Below are 17752 nucleotides of genomic sequence, written 5' to 3'. Positions count from 1 at the left end.
TAAGAAATCACTTAATTTCATGTCTGATGAACTGAGCAAAGTGGCTAAACAACAAGGTATGCTACATGACCTAATGGATGAAATAAAACAACTAAAAAACATGATAAAGGAGAAGGACAAGAAAATAGACGACTTGGAACGGCGAATCGAGGACCTTGAACAATACACAAGAATGGATGATTTAGTCATAAGTGGACTGGAGACGCAACACCGAACAGCAGAGTAACAGCTGGCGGAGGTAAAGACGGTGAAGATGCCCCGGTAGAGGAGCTGCAAATACTTGAAAAGCAAGTGATAAAATTCCTTCAAACGAAGAATGTAAGTATTCAGAGCCATCATATCGCAGCATGCCACACACTCCCCAGAAAAGACAGTAAAACAAAGCCAGCAATTATTCTTCGGTTTGTGAGTCGCAAAACAAAGATTGAGTTACTGAAACAGGGAAAGAAGCTGAAACGGACCAATGTGTATTTAAATGCACATTTAACGAAAAAGACTGCTGAAATTGCAAGACAGGCATGCAGCCTGAAAAAACAAAATAAGATATAAGCGACATGGACGAGGAACTGCAAAGTAATGATAAGACTAAATGGCAATCCCAAAGAAGCGAAAGTTGTGATGATAAGAGAACTCAAAGACTTAGAGCAATATACATAATCAGGAATGGAAAGTGTTTCTGGCCTTACGGCTCAAAAAACAATAGAAAAAACAACAACAAAAACAAAAAACACATAAATGTCAAGTTTGGACACAGATTATAGGTTTCAATTCAGAGATATTGAAGAGGAAGACTTTGATTATAAAAAGGACTGTCAAGGAGGTTATTTTGTGACACACGCTGAGAAAAAAAACTTCAAAACGTTTCAACTATGCAGAGCACAACATGCATGACCCTGAAAGTAACATTGACCCAGATAACCACTTCTACAATAACACCAATAATACTTGTGAGTACTATACAGACGACCAATTCAATAGGAATATTAAAATGGCAAATGCATTGTTGGTCATACATTTCAATAGTAGAAGCCTGTATAAAATATTTTCTAAAATTACAGAATGTTTAAGTAAGTTAAAAAATTTTAATATAATTGCAATATCAGAAACATGGCTCGATAATGAGAAAGTTAGTGAAATGGGACTGGGAGGATATGAATTATTTACAATGAACAGAGTGAATAAAAAAGGAGGCGGTGTTGCTTTATATGTAGATAAAGTTTTGAAATGTAGTCTGATTGAATGTATGTCAAGCACCATAGATGACGTATTGGAATGTGTTACTATTGAAATCCATGTTGAAAAAGCTAACAATATAATTATAAGTTGCATCTATAGGACACCAGGATCATGCCTCGAGACATTCAATGAAAAACTTGCTGCCATGTTTAGCAACCTAAATGATAAAGTGCAAATAATTTGTGGTGATTTTAATATAGATTTGCTAAACCCAAATGGACATCAGAAAACAACAGATTTCATTAATACAATGTAGAGTAATTCCCCTTTCCCTGTAATTATAAAACCAAGTAGAATAGCAATTGATACAGCTACATTGATAGATAATATATTCACAAGTAAAATTGACTATGAAATAGTAGGTGGACTTCTTATAACTGATATAAGCGATCATCTTCCTGTTTTTGCAATTTTTCAAAATTATTTTGGGATTAAAACTACAAACAAAACAATCAAACATTTGATATGATATGACATAGAACAACAAGAGCCATTGCTGCCCTGCAGGTGGACTTAAAAGAACGCAATTGGAATGAGGTTTTTGCAAATGAAGATTAAATAGTGCATATGATGCATTCCTATCAACTGTAGTTTCACTATATGAAAAACATTGTCCTTTAATGAAAATCACTAGAAAGCATCACAGATCAAATAAGCCATGGATCACAAAGGGGATAGAAGATGCATGTAAAAAAAAAAAAAAAATCTATATAGGAGATTCATAAAACAGAGGACAAAAGATGCTGAAATGAAGTGCAAGTTATATAAAAATAGATTAGTAAATATTATAAGAACAAGTAAGAAAGAATATTACCAAATATTATTGGAGCAAAGTAAAATGGTAAATGGCCTGCATTTGTATAGCGCTTTTCTAGTCCATAGGACCCCAAAGCGCTTTACACTACATTCAGTCATTCACCCATTCACACACAGGCGATAGCAAGCTACATTGTAGCCACAGCTGCCCTGGGGCGCACTGACAGAGGCGAGGCTGCCGAACACAGGTGCCACCGGGCCCTCTGACCACCACCACCAGTAGGCAAACACGGGGTTAGTATCTTGCCCAAGGACATTTGGCATGCAGCCAGGATGCAGCCTGGGATCGAACCACCGACCTTCTGATTAGTGGCTGACCTGCTCTGCCACCTGAGCTACAGCCAGGGGTGGCTGTAGCTCAGGTAGTAGAAGTAACACACAAAGTAGAAGTAACACACAAGAAACATGGAGGATATTAAACAGTATAATCAAAAAGGGCTCAAAAAATAAGAATTATCCAGACTATTTCAAAAAAGATAAAGATATTGTGCTTGATAAAACTAAAGACATTGCAAATGAATTTAATGATTTCTTTGTAAATGTTGGCTTTAATTTAGCAAAAGAAATTTCAGAGTCAAGAAATAATAACGACCTAAATAAACATATTACTCAGAATGTGTCCTCCATGTTTATTGGTGCTGTAACTCATAGAGAAATAATTAACATTCTGAAGACATTTAAAAATAAAAAGTCCACTGACTGTTTTGGTATTGACATGATGTTAGTTAAAAGTATTATAGAATATATAGTGCAACCTTTCGCATACATTTGTAATCTGTCCTTTCGAACTGGTGTGTTTCCCTCACAAGTGAAAATAGCAAAAGTTATTCCAATCCATAAAAATGGAGAGAGATGTCAGTTTACCAATTACAGGCCAATATCACTACTCCCACAGTTCTCAAAAATTTTAGGAAAGTTATTTGTTAATAGACTTGATAAATATATTGAGAAGCATAATCTAAGTGATAACCAATATGGCTTTAGAGCGAAAAGGTCCACTTCGATGGCAGTGATGGAACTTGTAGAAGGGATATCTAATGCAATAGATAATAAGGAATATACTGTTGGTGTTTTTATAGACTTAAAGAAGGCGTTTGATACAATTGATCATTTTATATTAATGAATAAACTAAGAAAAAAGAATGGTTAGGTTGTATGGCGGTGGTCAGCAAAGAGGTACAACAGTGAGTGTCTGCAGCCATCGGTAAAACATGTTGGAGGCCTGAGGTAGATGGAATTATGAACACAGAAAAGTACTGTCAGAAAAAAAGAAAAATCTTTAATTTTGCACTATAGTGTGAACACAAATCCCCCAACTCGAGGATCACCACAACTTGACCTAATAGACCTACACTTTAGTTCACAGATTCACTTTGGCTAAGGTTTATTTCTGGGATTTCACACAACCCAGGGTTCAAATCATGAATACATAATGGTGTTGGATTTACATCATTATGAATGAAATCTGCTCTATTTGGAAGCAGCATGTCCCCCTCCCCTTTCAGCGGGTTACTTGCACTGCTGTAACTGGAGGCTTGTCGTCTCGTCTCTCTATGTACTGGACTGTATGTATCAGAGATAACAATAAAGTTTACTTTGACTTCAGCAGCGAGCAGGCGCACCGAGGGCTCTCACGCTCACTTTTCGCGTATAGAATTTCAAAAAAACATCGGTGCAAATTATAATCATGGTGTTTTCGTGTTTGTTGTTTTGTTTTTAGTTGGTTTTATTTTGCGAGTTGGGTATTAGATGCCGCTCCAGCCAGCCAGTGAATCCCCCGCCGCCCCGCCCTCTCCTCCCTGTACCACAAGCAGCAGGCGCACCTCGCAAATGGAAGGCACCCTTACTCCCAACAAATGGGCGACAGAAAACCGATCGGTGCCTATGCCATTCCCAATATGCGCTGGCTGATGTCAGGGCAGCATGAGTACGAGCAATTTTTTTTTTTTTTTTTTTTTTTTTTTTGCCGATGCCCGTGATGGCCCCACCAAGATGCCGCCTTGGGCAACCGCCCGTGTCACCCGTATCAAAAATCGCTACTGGTTGATGAAGTACTATAGTCATCTGGACGACCAACTGCTCCAAGCTGGTCAAGAAGGCTCACCAGCGCCTCTTCTTCTTGAGGACTCTGAGGAAGAACCACCTGTCCTCAGACATCCTGGTGAACTTCTATCGCTGCACCATTAAGAGCAAACTGACAAACATACTGTAGCGGGTCAGGGCTGTTCGGGGTTCTGTTTGTACAGTTATGTTTTGTGTATGTTGCCATGGTGACGGGTGACGCCCTCTCGCTGCAACGGTGTGTCCTTCCGGGGTCAGAGGGCGCCCTGTGTGTTGTTGTTGTTGTTGTTGCCGCGCTGAGCAGCTAGCTAGCGGCAGTGTGTGTTTCTCCAAATGTTAATAAACGGCTGTGCTCCCTGGCTAGCTCATGGGAAGCAAGACCGAACAATACCTCCGTCTCCTCCATCTCTGAGCTCGCCACAATACTGTATAACAGTCTGGTACAGGAACTGCTCTGCCTCGGACCGGAAGGCGTTGTAGAGGGTCGTGAAAACTGCCCAATGCATCGCCGGAGCACCACTTCCTGCCATAAATGACATCTACAGGAAGCGGTGTCTGAAAAGGGCTGGGAAAATCATCAAAGACCCCAGTCACCCATCACATGGACTCTTCACCCTCCTGCCCTCTGGGAGGCGCTACAGGAGCCTCCGGACTAAGACCACCAGGTACCGGAACAGCTTCTTCCCTACAGCTGTCCAACATTAAACTCATGGACTGAACATACACACATCCACAACCACCTACACACACATAATGGACAAGACCCTCATACACACAATAATAACATGGCTGAACCACCACTCACAACCACTAGCACTTTATATAGCCTCTATAGAAATTATCCACATATTTCACTTAACTGCGCTACTGTATAATTCTGTAAAAACTAACATTCTGTACAATACGATAATTTTAATTCTACAACTGTTTATGACTTGCATAGTTCATATTTCTGTATAGTTTTCATATATACATATATATATATATATATATATATATATATATATATATATATATATATATATATATATATATATATATATATATATATATAGCTAAAGGTGTACTCTCAGTGGCAAGGGAACAATAATAATAAGAGAACAGCACCACCAAGGCTGGAGACGGAGCAATACTGAAGGAGCATATGGGAGAAGGACGCAACCCATAACGGCAATGCTCAGTGGCTAGTGGATCTGAGGGCAGACCATAGCGACCTCCCTGAACAGGGTCCAGTAACCATCACAGTGGCAGATATCCAAGAAAGGGTCTCCAGTATGAAGAGTTGGACAGCACCAGAGCCCGACATGGTTCACGCCTACTGGCTAAAGAAGCTGACTGCACTCCACGAGCGTCTGGCAGCACAAATGAACCAGCTGCTAGTTAACGAGAGACACCCGGAATGGCTAACCGAAGGTCGGACGGTCCTGATCCCCAAGGACCCCAAGAAGGGACCGGTCCCCTCCAACTACCGACCAATAACCTGCCTCAGTACCACATGGAAGCTCCTGTCAGGCATCATATCAGCTAAGATGAACAGGCACATGGGTCAATACATGAGCGGGACACAGAAAGGAATTGGCAAGAATACCAGAGGCGCAAAACACCAGCTACTGGTAGACAGAACAGTCAGCCGAGACTGCAAGACCAGACTGACCAACCTGTGCACTGCCTGGATTGATTACAGGAAGGCCTATGACTCAATGCCCCACAGCTGGATACTGAAATGCCTAGAATTGTACAAGATCAATGGGACCCTAAGAGCCTTCATCAGGAACTCAATGGGGATGTGGCGTACAACACTAGAGGCCAACTCCAAGCCCATAGCACAAGTCACCATCAAGTGCGGGATCTACCAAGGAGATGCTCTGTCCCCACTGCTGTTCTGCATAGGCCTGAACCCCCTCAGTGAGATCATTAACAAGACTGGCTACGGATACCGACTACGGAACGGAGCAGTTGTCAGCCACCTCCTGTACATGGATGACATCAAACTGTATGCCAAGAGTGAACGAGACATCGATTCACTGATCCACACTACCAGGCGATACAGCAATGACATTGGAATGTCGTTCGGACTGGAGAAGTGTAGTTGAATGGTAACAAAGAGAGGGAAGGTAGTCAGAACTGAGGGGATTGAACTACCAGAAGGCAACATTGCAGACATAGAGGACAGTTACAAGTACCTGGGGATCCTGCAGGCGAATGGGAACCATGAAGAGGCTGCTAGAAAAGCTGCAACCACCAAGTACCTGCAGAGGGCCAGGCAAGTCCTGAGGAGTCAGCTGAATGGTAAGAACAAGATCCGGGCCATCAACACGTACGCCCTGCCCGTGATCAGGTACCCTGCTGGGGTAATAGGCTGGCCAAAGGAGGAGATAGAAGCCACTGACATAAAGACAAGAAAGCTCCTTACCATGCATGGAGGGTCTCACCCCAAGTCCAGCACCCTGAGGCTGTACGCTAAGTGGAAGGAAGGGGGCCGGGGACTGGTGAGTGTCAGCACCACAGTCCAGGATGAGACAACGAACATCCAAGAATACATTGGGAAGATGGCCCCAACTGACCGAGTGCTCAGTGAATACCTCAGGCAGCAGAAACCCAAGAAAGAGGAGGGAGACGAGGAACCATCATGGAAGGACAGGCCCCTGCACGGTATGTACCACCGGCAGATAGAGGAGGTGGCTGATATCCAGAAATCCTACCAGTGGCTGGACAAAGTTGGACTGAAAGACAGCACAGAGGCACTAATCATGGCAGCACAAGAACAAGCTCCATAGATCCATAGAGGCTGGGGTCTATCACACCAGGTAAGACCCCAGGTGCAGGCTGTGTAAAGATGCCCCAGAGACAATCCAGCACATAACAGCAGGGTGCAAGATGCTAGCAGGCAAGGCATACATGGAACGCCATAACCAAGTGGCCGGCATAGTGTACAGGAACATCTGTGCCGAGTATAACCTGGAAGTCCCGAGGTCAAAATGGGAGATGCCCCCAAGGGTGGTGGAGAATGACCGAGCTAAGATCCTGTGGGACTTCCAGATACAGATGGACAAAATGGTGGTGGCTAACCAACCGGACATAGTGGTGGTAGACAAACAGAAGAAGACGGCCGTAGTGATCGATGTAGCGGTTCCGAATGACAGCAATATCAGGAAGAAGGAACACGAGAAGCTGGAGAAATACCAAGGGCTCAGAGAAGAGCTCGAGAGGATTTGGAGGGTGAAGGTAACAGTGGTCCCCGTGGTAATCGGAGCACTAGGTGCGGTGACTCCCAAGCTAGGCGAGTGGCTCCAGCAGATCCCGGGAATAACATCGGAGATCTCTGTCCAGAAGAGCGCAGTCCTGGGAACAGCTAAGATACTGCGCAGGACCCTCAAGCTCCCAGGCCTCTGGTAGAGGACCCGAGCTTGAAGGATATACCGCCCGCAGGGGCGTGCTGGGTGTTTTTATATATGTGTATATATATATATGTGTATATATATATATATATATATACATACACACAGACCCATTTCTGTAATATATCTATATAATTGCTAATATATATTTTGTAATATCATGGCTAAAGCACTTTCTGGATGGATGCAAACAGCATTTCATTGCCTGTACTTGTGACATGTGCACTGACAATAAAGTTGAATTCTATTCTATTCTATAGCTTTATGTATAGCAAGGTGGAAAAATCATTTAGGCAAATTCATAAAGTATATGAGAATACATGCTATATTTTTTTATTGTGATAGCCCATCATTTCCAGTGAGTTATTACACTGTTGGCCTGCCAGGCAGATTTGAGGCACTAGAAGTGGATAAATTATTCATGTTTTTCCTCATAATGGAAAAATTAATGGAAGTGAGACCAATACCTGTACACTTGGTAGGCTGATGGGGTCCTCTAAGAAATTCACTCCTTCAAATGCCAGTGTAGGAAGAGCTGAGGGAGCGACACCAGTGTTAGGGTCGTATTCGAGGAAAGCATTGTTAAGGGGGTCATCGTCGGGTGGGAGCTCGTCCTGTGTGGAGTTGACTGCAATGATGGCCTCCATGTCAGATCATATGTGCTTAGCTGGCAGCGCCATTTTACAGTCACACAGTTATACTCACAGGACCTGTGGGAAAACAAAGAAATATACCAATGGACAAATGTTAAATTAACATGCTTAAAGAAAGAGTAGAGTATATGGAGGTTTTTTTTGGACTGAAGTACATCTTACATAAGATACACCGACTGATTGATAAAGCTATGTCATATTGCACTGAAGCACCGCAGCAATTTCCTAATGTTGTAAACCTCAACATCTGGCAATAAACCCATTCTGATTCTGATTCTGATTCTGATTATGGAGCAGCATGACCATTCTACTACCTGAATCGAATATTTAATCTTATTTTATATCTTCACTCAAATGCTCAGATAAAGATCTGACTCTTTTATTCCTTTAACTAGCTAGTCAGTAACTGTGACCTTTAATGATTCGCAAACAGATTTCATGGAGGAACAAAGCATAGAAGGCTAAATATGTGGTGTGGAGCAGGGAAATTATTTTACTGCTATTGTTAAATAATCATCATCATTACCATTGCATTAATAATATAATCTGCAGCATTGATATTGTATTCAGAGGTTTAAACAGTGTGTGTGTCTTTCAGAAAGACTAAGTTGCAGTTGACAGGAAGTTGCAGAAGGCTTTGCAGAACTGAAACCGAAAGTCATTCTGAGCAGGTTAGACGAGGCTATTTGAATTACTAGGTTATCCAAATTGTCTGTTATACTTTTATATTCTTTTACTAAACTTTTAGTAGAGGTTCTTGATTAAAACATTTATTCAACATAGTACATGTAGTTTCAGTTAGGTTATTACACATAAGGATGAGCCTCTGGTCTGGTAAAAGGTCAGAAGTGCAACGGGTGAATTGAGAGAGCATTTGAGGACGACACACACACACACTCAGTTAGAGAGAATCATTTATAGGTGGAAGTTTAATCATGTTTTGCTTGGGGTTGCAAAAGAGCAGTTTGTCGCAGAACTGCTGCTGAGGTGTCAAGATGACAAGAGAGCATCCGGCAGTGACAGGAAGTACCGGCCATGAAGATAGAAGACAACGTTCCTTTAAACTGTGTTAAAAGTCATTATGGTTTTGATTTGACGTATGTATATATTCTGTCTGTGACGTATGAAGGGGCGTCGTTAATTCAAACCCTGATGCTATAAAAATCTGTGTATGCTTTGATTAAGTCGAAGATCAAGTGCTGTCTGCGTACAGACTGGTCTTCCCACGCGTGTATTCATTAAAATCAATTGTTTGACCAAGATCTTCTGGACCTGGTTGTTTGTACTCTCCTACCTCAATTATGTGAACCTTAACATTGGCTAATTAAAAACAAGGTCAGCTAAAAACATAGTGAATATTTAACTAAAAGTTATGATTTAAAAGTTAACCCAAGTAACAGTACAAGTAGCTAACAAACAGAAATGAAAATTTAGCAAAAATTTATATTTGAATTTAATGTCTGTAAGATAAGATGGGGCCTGATTATTCAAGAATGAATGTTTAAAAAAAAGGCTATGGTATAGCTGCAGTTACATAACTGAAACCTCTGTGTCCTGAATCCAACCACCTCCAACTGTAACTTTTTTAACAATATAAGTGATGTTACAATAGTTTAAAAACGAATCAAAAGACTAAAATAAGTTCAACATTTTTCACACATGATGAAAGGATTTTTGAAGGGGGAGCTCTTCTGACAAGTGAAAGAACGTTTGATAGAGAAAATTTAGTATATACTGTATTTGACACTACAATGGCAAGTAATGAGATAATTAAATCTTCAAGCCATATCAATAAACTTTGTTTTAATTCACGTCATACTCAACAGATTACAGCAAGCAATCAGGTTAAAGTAGGAAAACCATGTTATTTGATGCTGATTACTCTAAAACCCCAGTTTAAGTCAACCATTGGTGTTTGCCCATAATAACTATCCAATCTGCTGTAAACACAGACAGATTACTAGAATGCCCCACTAAACACAGGATTAAATCAGGAACACTTCATCCTGCAACAATATGAAATGTTATTGTAGGGTCTTTACCTTATATCATAAAGCACCTTGAGGGGAATGTTTCTTTATTTTATTTGGTGCCATATAAGTAAAATTACATTTAACTGAACCCTAAACATTGTTGTTCTGAAAATGTGAAGCTGAAGTTTGTGAAAAATACTTTTTTACTCAACAACTACAATGCCTTCATTTCTATGAAAATCACGTTACCCATTTTCACACACACCTAAAAGTAATCAGGTCACTGTCAAATCAACCTGTGTCACAATGTTATCCTTAATCCCTGTTCCTGGAAAGCAGCATAGAATATAAATGAGATCAGATTACTCCCAAAAGTAGAGCCTCAGATAATCTGCAGAACAGTCAAACACACATATACATACATATATGACAATTCATGAATAATTCCACCAACAACAACAACAATGTTAATAATAACGATAAATAAACAAAGTTGAAAAGTGTTAAACATTCCTGTGATACTCTGATAAAATATTTATTTTTAATTTGAGATAAATAAAACTAACAATACTGAATCAAACTAGTGAAACAGTAACTGACCTCATGCTGCTTGCATTACCAACAATAATATCCAGTTAAAACAGCAGCAGTTTAAAAAGTGTGCACTTTTAAATATCTGGTTTTGATTTAAAAAAAAAATATTGTTACTTTGTCTCATTTTGAGTATCAAAATTTTTGCCTCAAAAATTTAATCAAAAGACTGAATCCTAAGTGTCGAGGTGCCCTGCAGCAGGCAGAAATGTCTGGCCTGGTTGGTAGAGCAGCAGATGGGCGCAATACTGGGCAGCTCTCAGTGAAGTAACACCTTCAGGCTGTTAATATCGCTGCTCATTTAGCCCATGTGGACAAAGTAAAAGTCTGAGAGCCTACAAAGTTTGGGCATTTAAAAACTAGTACTGGATTTTGTATTTCTTATCACCAGGATTTGATAAGACCAGGAAAAAAGGAACTTAGGTTAAGTAGTAGTTAAGTTTCAGATGCTGTATAAAATGCAATATCCATAATCTCTAGGAAGGTAACTGCAAAAACTTTAGCAGTTACTTTAAACATACAAATGCAAAGTAATGATTTTATTGACTGTGAGGATGCTGTTTTTGATAACTTATATTTTAAGTTATCAAAAACAGTTACATCTGAAATTCCACAATGTCAGATGTCTCACTTTTTATATCTTTATTATGTAGATATTCAAAAACTGGGCATGCAAGCCAAGCAGTGCTTGCCCAATGAAACCTAAACATAAAAATCACACAACGACCAAGACTGTCCAAGCCGGGGCTCGAACCGGCAACCTTCCGATTACAAGGCGACCTCCCAACTCTTGAACCACGATCGCCCCTAGATGCTATTGATAGCATCAGTAGTTTATATCAGCATGCATGCTTATGTCCCATTAACAAAGGCTGGAGCTGAACAAGCTGAGTAGACACTATAGCCTCTTTTCCTATAGTACCTACTTGGATTGGCTCGACTCGACTCTATTCTACTCTACTCAGTTTTATTCATTTTCCATGCTCTAATCACCCCAAGCACATTGAGGTGGTATTATAATTGAATACCACCTCAATGTGCTTGGATGGATTTTTGTGAAGGAGTCGCTCTCATTAGCCGTTTTGTGGGATGTAGTCTCCTTGATGTCACATTTTCAACCCCAACCGAGCAGATACTATCACGTAATGGAAAATCCTAAAATCTGACTTAAGTCAAGTCGAACAAAGTACGTAATAGTGGAAAAATTGGTACATCTTAATCTGATTATACTGTCTAGTTTTGATGGGACCTAGTGTGTTAGACAGTGAAAGCAAAATCAGCAACAGCTTCTCTTAGTTCAGTTACAATCTTGACAATGTGTAAAAACCAGAATGGTAAATATTAAATGGCCTGTATTTGTATAGCGCTTCACAATTCTGCACTATACAATATAGTCCTTTTTTTTTATTGTTATTTTGTTGTATTTTTAGTTCCAGATGTCCACCTACTGCAAGAACCTAAATTGAAATGGATAGGTGCCATCTTGGAAGAAAGTTTCTAGTTTCTGTATAATGGTGCACAAAGTCAGACTGTGTGGTTCACAGGTGGGAAGATGTCACACCAGCTGTGTCATAGTGTCTGAACACTACCATGCACATGCAACTGTGACCTCTCCATTTCACAGCTCTGATATGTACGTCAGTTAAATAAGCCTCAAAGGACATTTCATCAAACAGACAGACAGACACACACACACACACACACACACACACACACACACCAACAACAACAACAACACAAGAATGGTAACACAAACACACACCAATGTGAATCTAAATGCACTTGCACATGTACTCACACAAATCCATGTGGGAATAAGCACATACAAAGAAACACATTCACACACAAACACACGCACCCCAGCGAGCTAATTCACTGAGCAAGTTGCTAGAGGGAATTCAGCTCCCTCCTGCTCTTTCTCTCGGCTGACAAGATCAGTGACTGTGCCGAATCATACTCACCACAAGAAACACAACACTGCGAGACAGTGCTCAGCAAACTAAACTCACAAAAGGACTCAACAAAGCATCTTTTTCATGTTTATATGTATACAAAAAAGAGACAGGTGAGGGCTGTGTGTTTGTGTTAGTTTAGTCAGTCACATTCATTGGTCATCAGAGGACTGAAAGAATTGCAAAGAACTGCCAGAGTTAGCTGAAAAGGTTAATATTCATCTGTTATGTATTAACTGGCCTCTGGGCACAGACATGTGAAAGGCCCCCTGCTCCTTGTACTAGGAGCAAAACATCCAGACTGCAGTCCAAGTCATTGTCATGCACTGAATCTGAGGGTATGCCTGTTTGATTCATAGCTTAAAAAAATACTGAATGGTTACTTTTTTTGAAATAAAGGAAATAATTAATGAGTAGATATAACCAAATCTAGTTTTAAAAAGTAGATGTAGATGTCAGCCATGAACTTTGGCATTTCAAAGCCTCAAGGTTAGTGGTTTGCGGTTTTTTTTAGCCAGAAGGGACCATTCTTGGATGAGAGGGAGGAGTTCAAAGTTATTATGCTAACAACAGCTAGCCAACAATCATGGCTTTCTCTTTACCTTACAATATGAAATGCATTGAGGTGACTGTTGGGATTGGTGCTATATAAATAAAACTGAAAAGAATTGAACTGAACTAAATTGACTACTGGTGGATTAACCATTACAGAAACATCAAAAATGATTCTGGTAATTGCCAATATTGTTACTTTGGGCTGCTGTGGTATTAACCTTACATTGGATGGTATATAAGGACTCTAGTATTTACAGCTTTCGCAAGCGGCGAGGATAAGATAACTAACAGATTGTGGATGTAAAGACAACACAAGAGATCCTAATATTATAATAATATAATATTTTACTCCAACTTTAATCTCCGCTTCACAGAACTGAGCATTCAAAGCACCAAAAGCTAACCCATTTGCATCCAGTGTGACTGGAGCCTCCTGGTGGTCCCGCCTTCCTCGAACGCGTAGTAGTGTCTCCTTTTAGTCCAGGACCCTGGGCTTAAGCAAACGGGCGGAAAGGCTGAACTTGGGAGGGAGAAAACTGGTAGAGAAAGCTCTATCCTGAGAATTAGGGGGTGTGGGCAGAAAAAGTAAAGACTGAAGAAAACTGAAACTCCATCGGTTGAGGGCTCCTAGGGGGAAAACCAGAGTTAGTTAACCCCTTGGAAGACAGGCGGCCGTGGTGGGGGGGGGGGCTGGGCCGACCCTACTTGATTGTCCCCAAGAACATCTGCAGGTTTAAGTCTATCAACACACACAGTCTCCCTACAACCTCCAAAGTCCGGCCCGATTCGAGGACTCTAAACGGGCTGTCATACAGCAGACGCAGTGGTGTACTATGAGCATTGCCTGACAAAACAAACTTATAAGTTTCTAAAGTCTTTGGGACAAAGGTATCAGGGCTAGGGCCCATTCCTTCACAGTTTTGTGAAGGCCTGGCCAAAAAACTTGGAGCTGACCAGTTTAACAGAGGCCCGGACCCCTGGATGTGACAGAGCATGCATGAGTCAAAAATGCGACGACACCATGAAACGGGAAGCACCGGGCGTGGGTGACTGGTGGAAATATCACAGACCAGGGGAGGACCACCATCCTGCACTGGTCTGTCCTCCAGGATGAGGCCTGTCTGAGCAGGCTTAAGGGCAAGGATGTCCAAGTTACCACTCTGGTCAGCAGTCATGGCGTAATAGTCTATGCCAACATAAATAGGAGAAACTAGTGCGTGGGACAAACAGTCAGCCACATGGTTGGACTTACCAACCACGTGCTGAATGTCCATCGTAAACTCAGAAATAGCCACCAAATGGCACTGCTGGCGTGCACTCCAGCAGACGGCGATAGGTGGGCCAGTACGGCAGCACAAGCTAATGCAGAGCATAGCATTGGAAAATGCCCGGATGCTTTCCGGGAGCCAGTCAAAAGAGCCACCAGGATATCATCTAGATATAGTAGAAGAGTAGTAATAGAATAGTAGAAAAAAAATCGAGGTCCACCACTAGATAATAATATTAGACTGTTATACAAATTGTTGTTCTTGACTGAACCATTGCTTGGCTTGTAATTTTGGAATAGCTGGGATTCTTTGGCCAGCTTTTGTGTTGTGTCAAAATTTCAAGAAGAAGCACTGAAAGCCTTTAAGGAAACTATCCATGAACCCTGAACAACTGTTGGAAAGATATCCTAAAATGAAACTGAATTTAATAAACTCATATCTGACGTCAACCACCGATTAAATAATATCACGTCCACTAAGTAAAAGAAGAAGAGCAGAGGCCAAACCCGTTAGTTAGTCATTTAATAGCTTTGTTCTAATTTTGTCACATCACAGCTAATTTCGGTTGTAACACAGAACTTCAACAGTACAACATAAAGGTCAGCCTTTAAAATGTAAATTAAAGCTTTCTGGTGCCAAACCTCCTGTGTAAGGTTCAAAATTAAAAAGAGCTGATGTAGAAAAAAATGGATCAAAGCACAGGCTTAGAAGAACTAATAAGTGAAGTGTAGCTTCAAACTGATGCCAGACCTCTGGCTTCTCTCTGTAAATGTGATGCATTCACTTCCAAAAATATATTTAAAGTCTCATGCCTGGTGACCAAAGTTTAAATGACTTCTTCAATTAATCCCTCTCTCAAAGCCACATATAGTCCTAAAATACTTTGTTTGTTACTGAACACAGACAGAAGAGATGCCTTCTCTATGCATCGCATGCTTGCTGAGATTTGCCTCCAGAAGCAAGAAACTAAATTGTTTCAGTTAAGACTCTTAACCTCTGGAGCCACGTTACAGTATCTGTTTCTGTCTTTTCTCTGTGACTGCAGACATAAATCTTGCATCTGCACCAGGGGATGATTTCACAAATGATACGTTTGGATCTCAGTGTCAACTTTAAAGTTCTTTACAGTTGTGATAAACCAGCCATGTTTTCCCAATTCACAGAATCCTTAAACGTCTTTTAAGGTTGTTTGAAGGCTTTCCAAGAGTGGAATAGTAAAGTGTGGCATATTTTTGAATATTGGTGATTTTAAATAGTATTTCTAAGAAGCAGAGGGACGTTTTTTTCTTAGAAATTACTCTTTGCATTCTTTGGGGATGCCAAAGCAAAGTAATAATGTTAGCTAGTTCTACAGGATCATGATCGAGGAGCCTGATCTTGAGTCACAGGGAACTGAGGCTGACTTGAAACCTGAAGAGCAGAAATTAAGAAATAATGGCTTTCATTGTGCACTTTAAGTATATCACATCAAAAATAAAGAAACAATAAATGTCTTTGTGTGTTTTCGGATATCCGGGTTCTAATAATCACCTTTTTTGCCACATAATTTTCAATTCTTGAGGGACCCACTAATGTTGATTTACAATTAGCTTTTATATATAAAAGCTGCACTGAAAGCTTAAGAGTAAGAGAAATGTTATGAATATACCAGCTGATGTCGCACAGTGCAGACTTTCAGTACAATCATCATAGGACACGATTTCACAAAGGCTGTTTCTCAGACAGATCATACAGTTCATAGGACCTACAGAAATACTTCTAACAGTTCTGCAGTGGTTATGGTTGGAGAACTAGTGATGGGCAAGACTACTTCTTGAGGCTTCTGTTATTGTTATTTGGCAGTCTACAAATAAAACTGAACTGAATAATAATAATAATAATAATAATAAATTATTTTTTAAAACTGCAATCTAAGCAACAACATGATAGAGATTTTTATCACTCTGCTGCCGTCTGCTGTGGGAGCAGCATCGGAGTAGGTGACACTGAGTGAACTGATCAGGTAGGTGCTTTGTGGTTGGCTACAAATGGGGTCATCCATTTCTGATGCACTGTCTCTAACAGTCTGAATCAGCTAAGCTACCCACATGCTCTGTAATACATCTGTCTGGCAGAGAAGCATCTGGCAGATATTATTACCATCATTGTTATTATTTTATAATCATTTCAGCTGCTATAACAAAATAATTTCCCAGATTTGGGAAGTATCTTTATTTTTCATTTTCTAATGACATTGTTTGTATGCTTTGGGGACATCACAGACTTGATAGTGATGTTACAAATACTAACTTTCCTTGTACTATTTTTGTATATCACACACCTAAAAATCACATTAATTAGTTATGAATAATCATTTTCAATCATCTAAAATCAATGATCAGTGCTCTAAGGCTGGTCATTAAATAGGCTAGTAACTAACAGAGACCATGCATGGATGAATGCATGACAGCAAAGGCGAACAATTTTGGCCGATGTTTTACTTATCCATTTCTCTTTTATCAGAATGGTGTTACAGAAATTAATGTGGAGTAGGCTGGACTCAAACTCTTTTAAACCACCCCTGCTGCACATATTAAAGTGAAGAACAAGCTCAAATTAGCGGCCTGGGATTTCCAGAACAGTTCCAGCATGCTGCAACAACAATGCTGATGTTACATTAGACAGCTAAAACATTGCAGAACCAATAATGTGCAAAGAATTTCAAACAAGACCACAGACAGATAAGCAGCTGGCATAATATGCAGAAGAAGTTGCCCCTATTCTCGACTGATATATAAAAAAAAATCTTTTTGGTCATTCAAAGTTCACCACAAGCTATTTCAAAAGAGCTCCATGCTCCAGAGGCACTGCTTCATACAACCAGACCTCAACTTTCCTGTAAGGCTATAAGAATGTGAAGGGCCTCAGTGAATCAGTACAAGAGGAGGTGGTGTGGATACATTTACTCCTCATCCTCTACTCCTGTAAAAGCGGGATGTTTTAATGCTAATATGGTTTTAAATCATGAGAATTCAACACCTTTTGAAGAGTAATGGGTGCAGCAGTAAGGCACAACTTTTACCAGGCCAACTTTCTCCATTGTTGGTCTGACTCATAGTTAATGAGTTTCACTGACGTTCATCCACTATTTAAGTCAGGGCAAACTATGGGCAGTGGAGGCAATGTGCTCACAACTAAAGCAATTAAAAGCAGGGTTTTGTTTTTTTTTTGGTGTAGCAGCCTCTTTGCAACTGATTTCACTAAGTGAGC

The 17752-nt window shown here is 40.4% G+C and overlaps 1 protein-coding gene across 1 annotated transcript in view; it reads right to left on the bottom strand.

The window, feature by feature from the left end:
* Positions 1 to 17752, bottom strand: part of npy2rl (neuropeptide Y receptor Y2, like) — an 83687-nt gene that overhangs the window by 33982 nt on the left and 31953 nt on the right. The window contains exon 3 of the mRNA XM_085260565.1: positions 7979 to 8221. Within this exon, the coding sequence (XP_085116691.1) occupies positions 7979 to 8158 (180 nt within the window). The 5' untranslated portion in view covers positions 8159 to 8221. The remainder of the gene's footprint in view (positions 1 to 7978; positions 8222 to 17752) is intronic.

Source organism: Mchenga conophoros, linkage group LG3, assembly GCF_057382185.1.
Source record: "Mchenga conophoros isolate Kocher_MC1m ecotype Shallow Benthic linkage group LG3, M_conophoros_male_GT1.1, whole genome shotgun sequence".
NCBI lineage: Eukaryota > Metazoa > Chordata > Actinopteri > Cichliformes > Cichlidae > Mchenga > Mchenga conophoros.
This window is presented reverse-complemented; position numbering and strand designations above follow the sequence as displayed.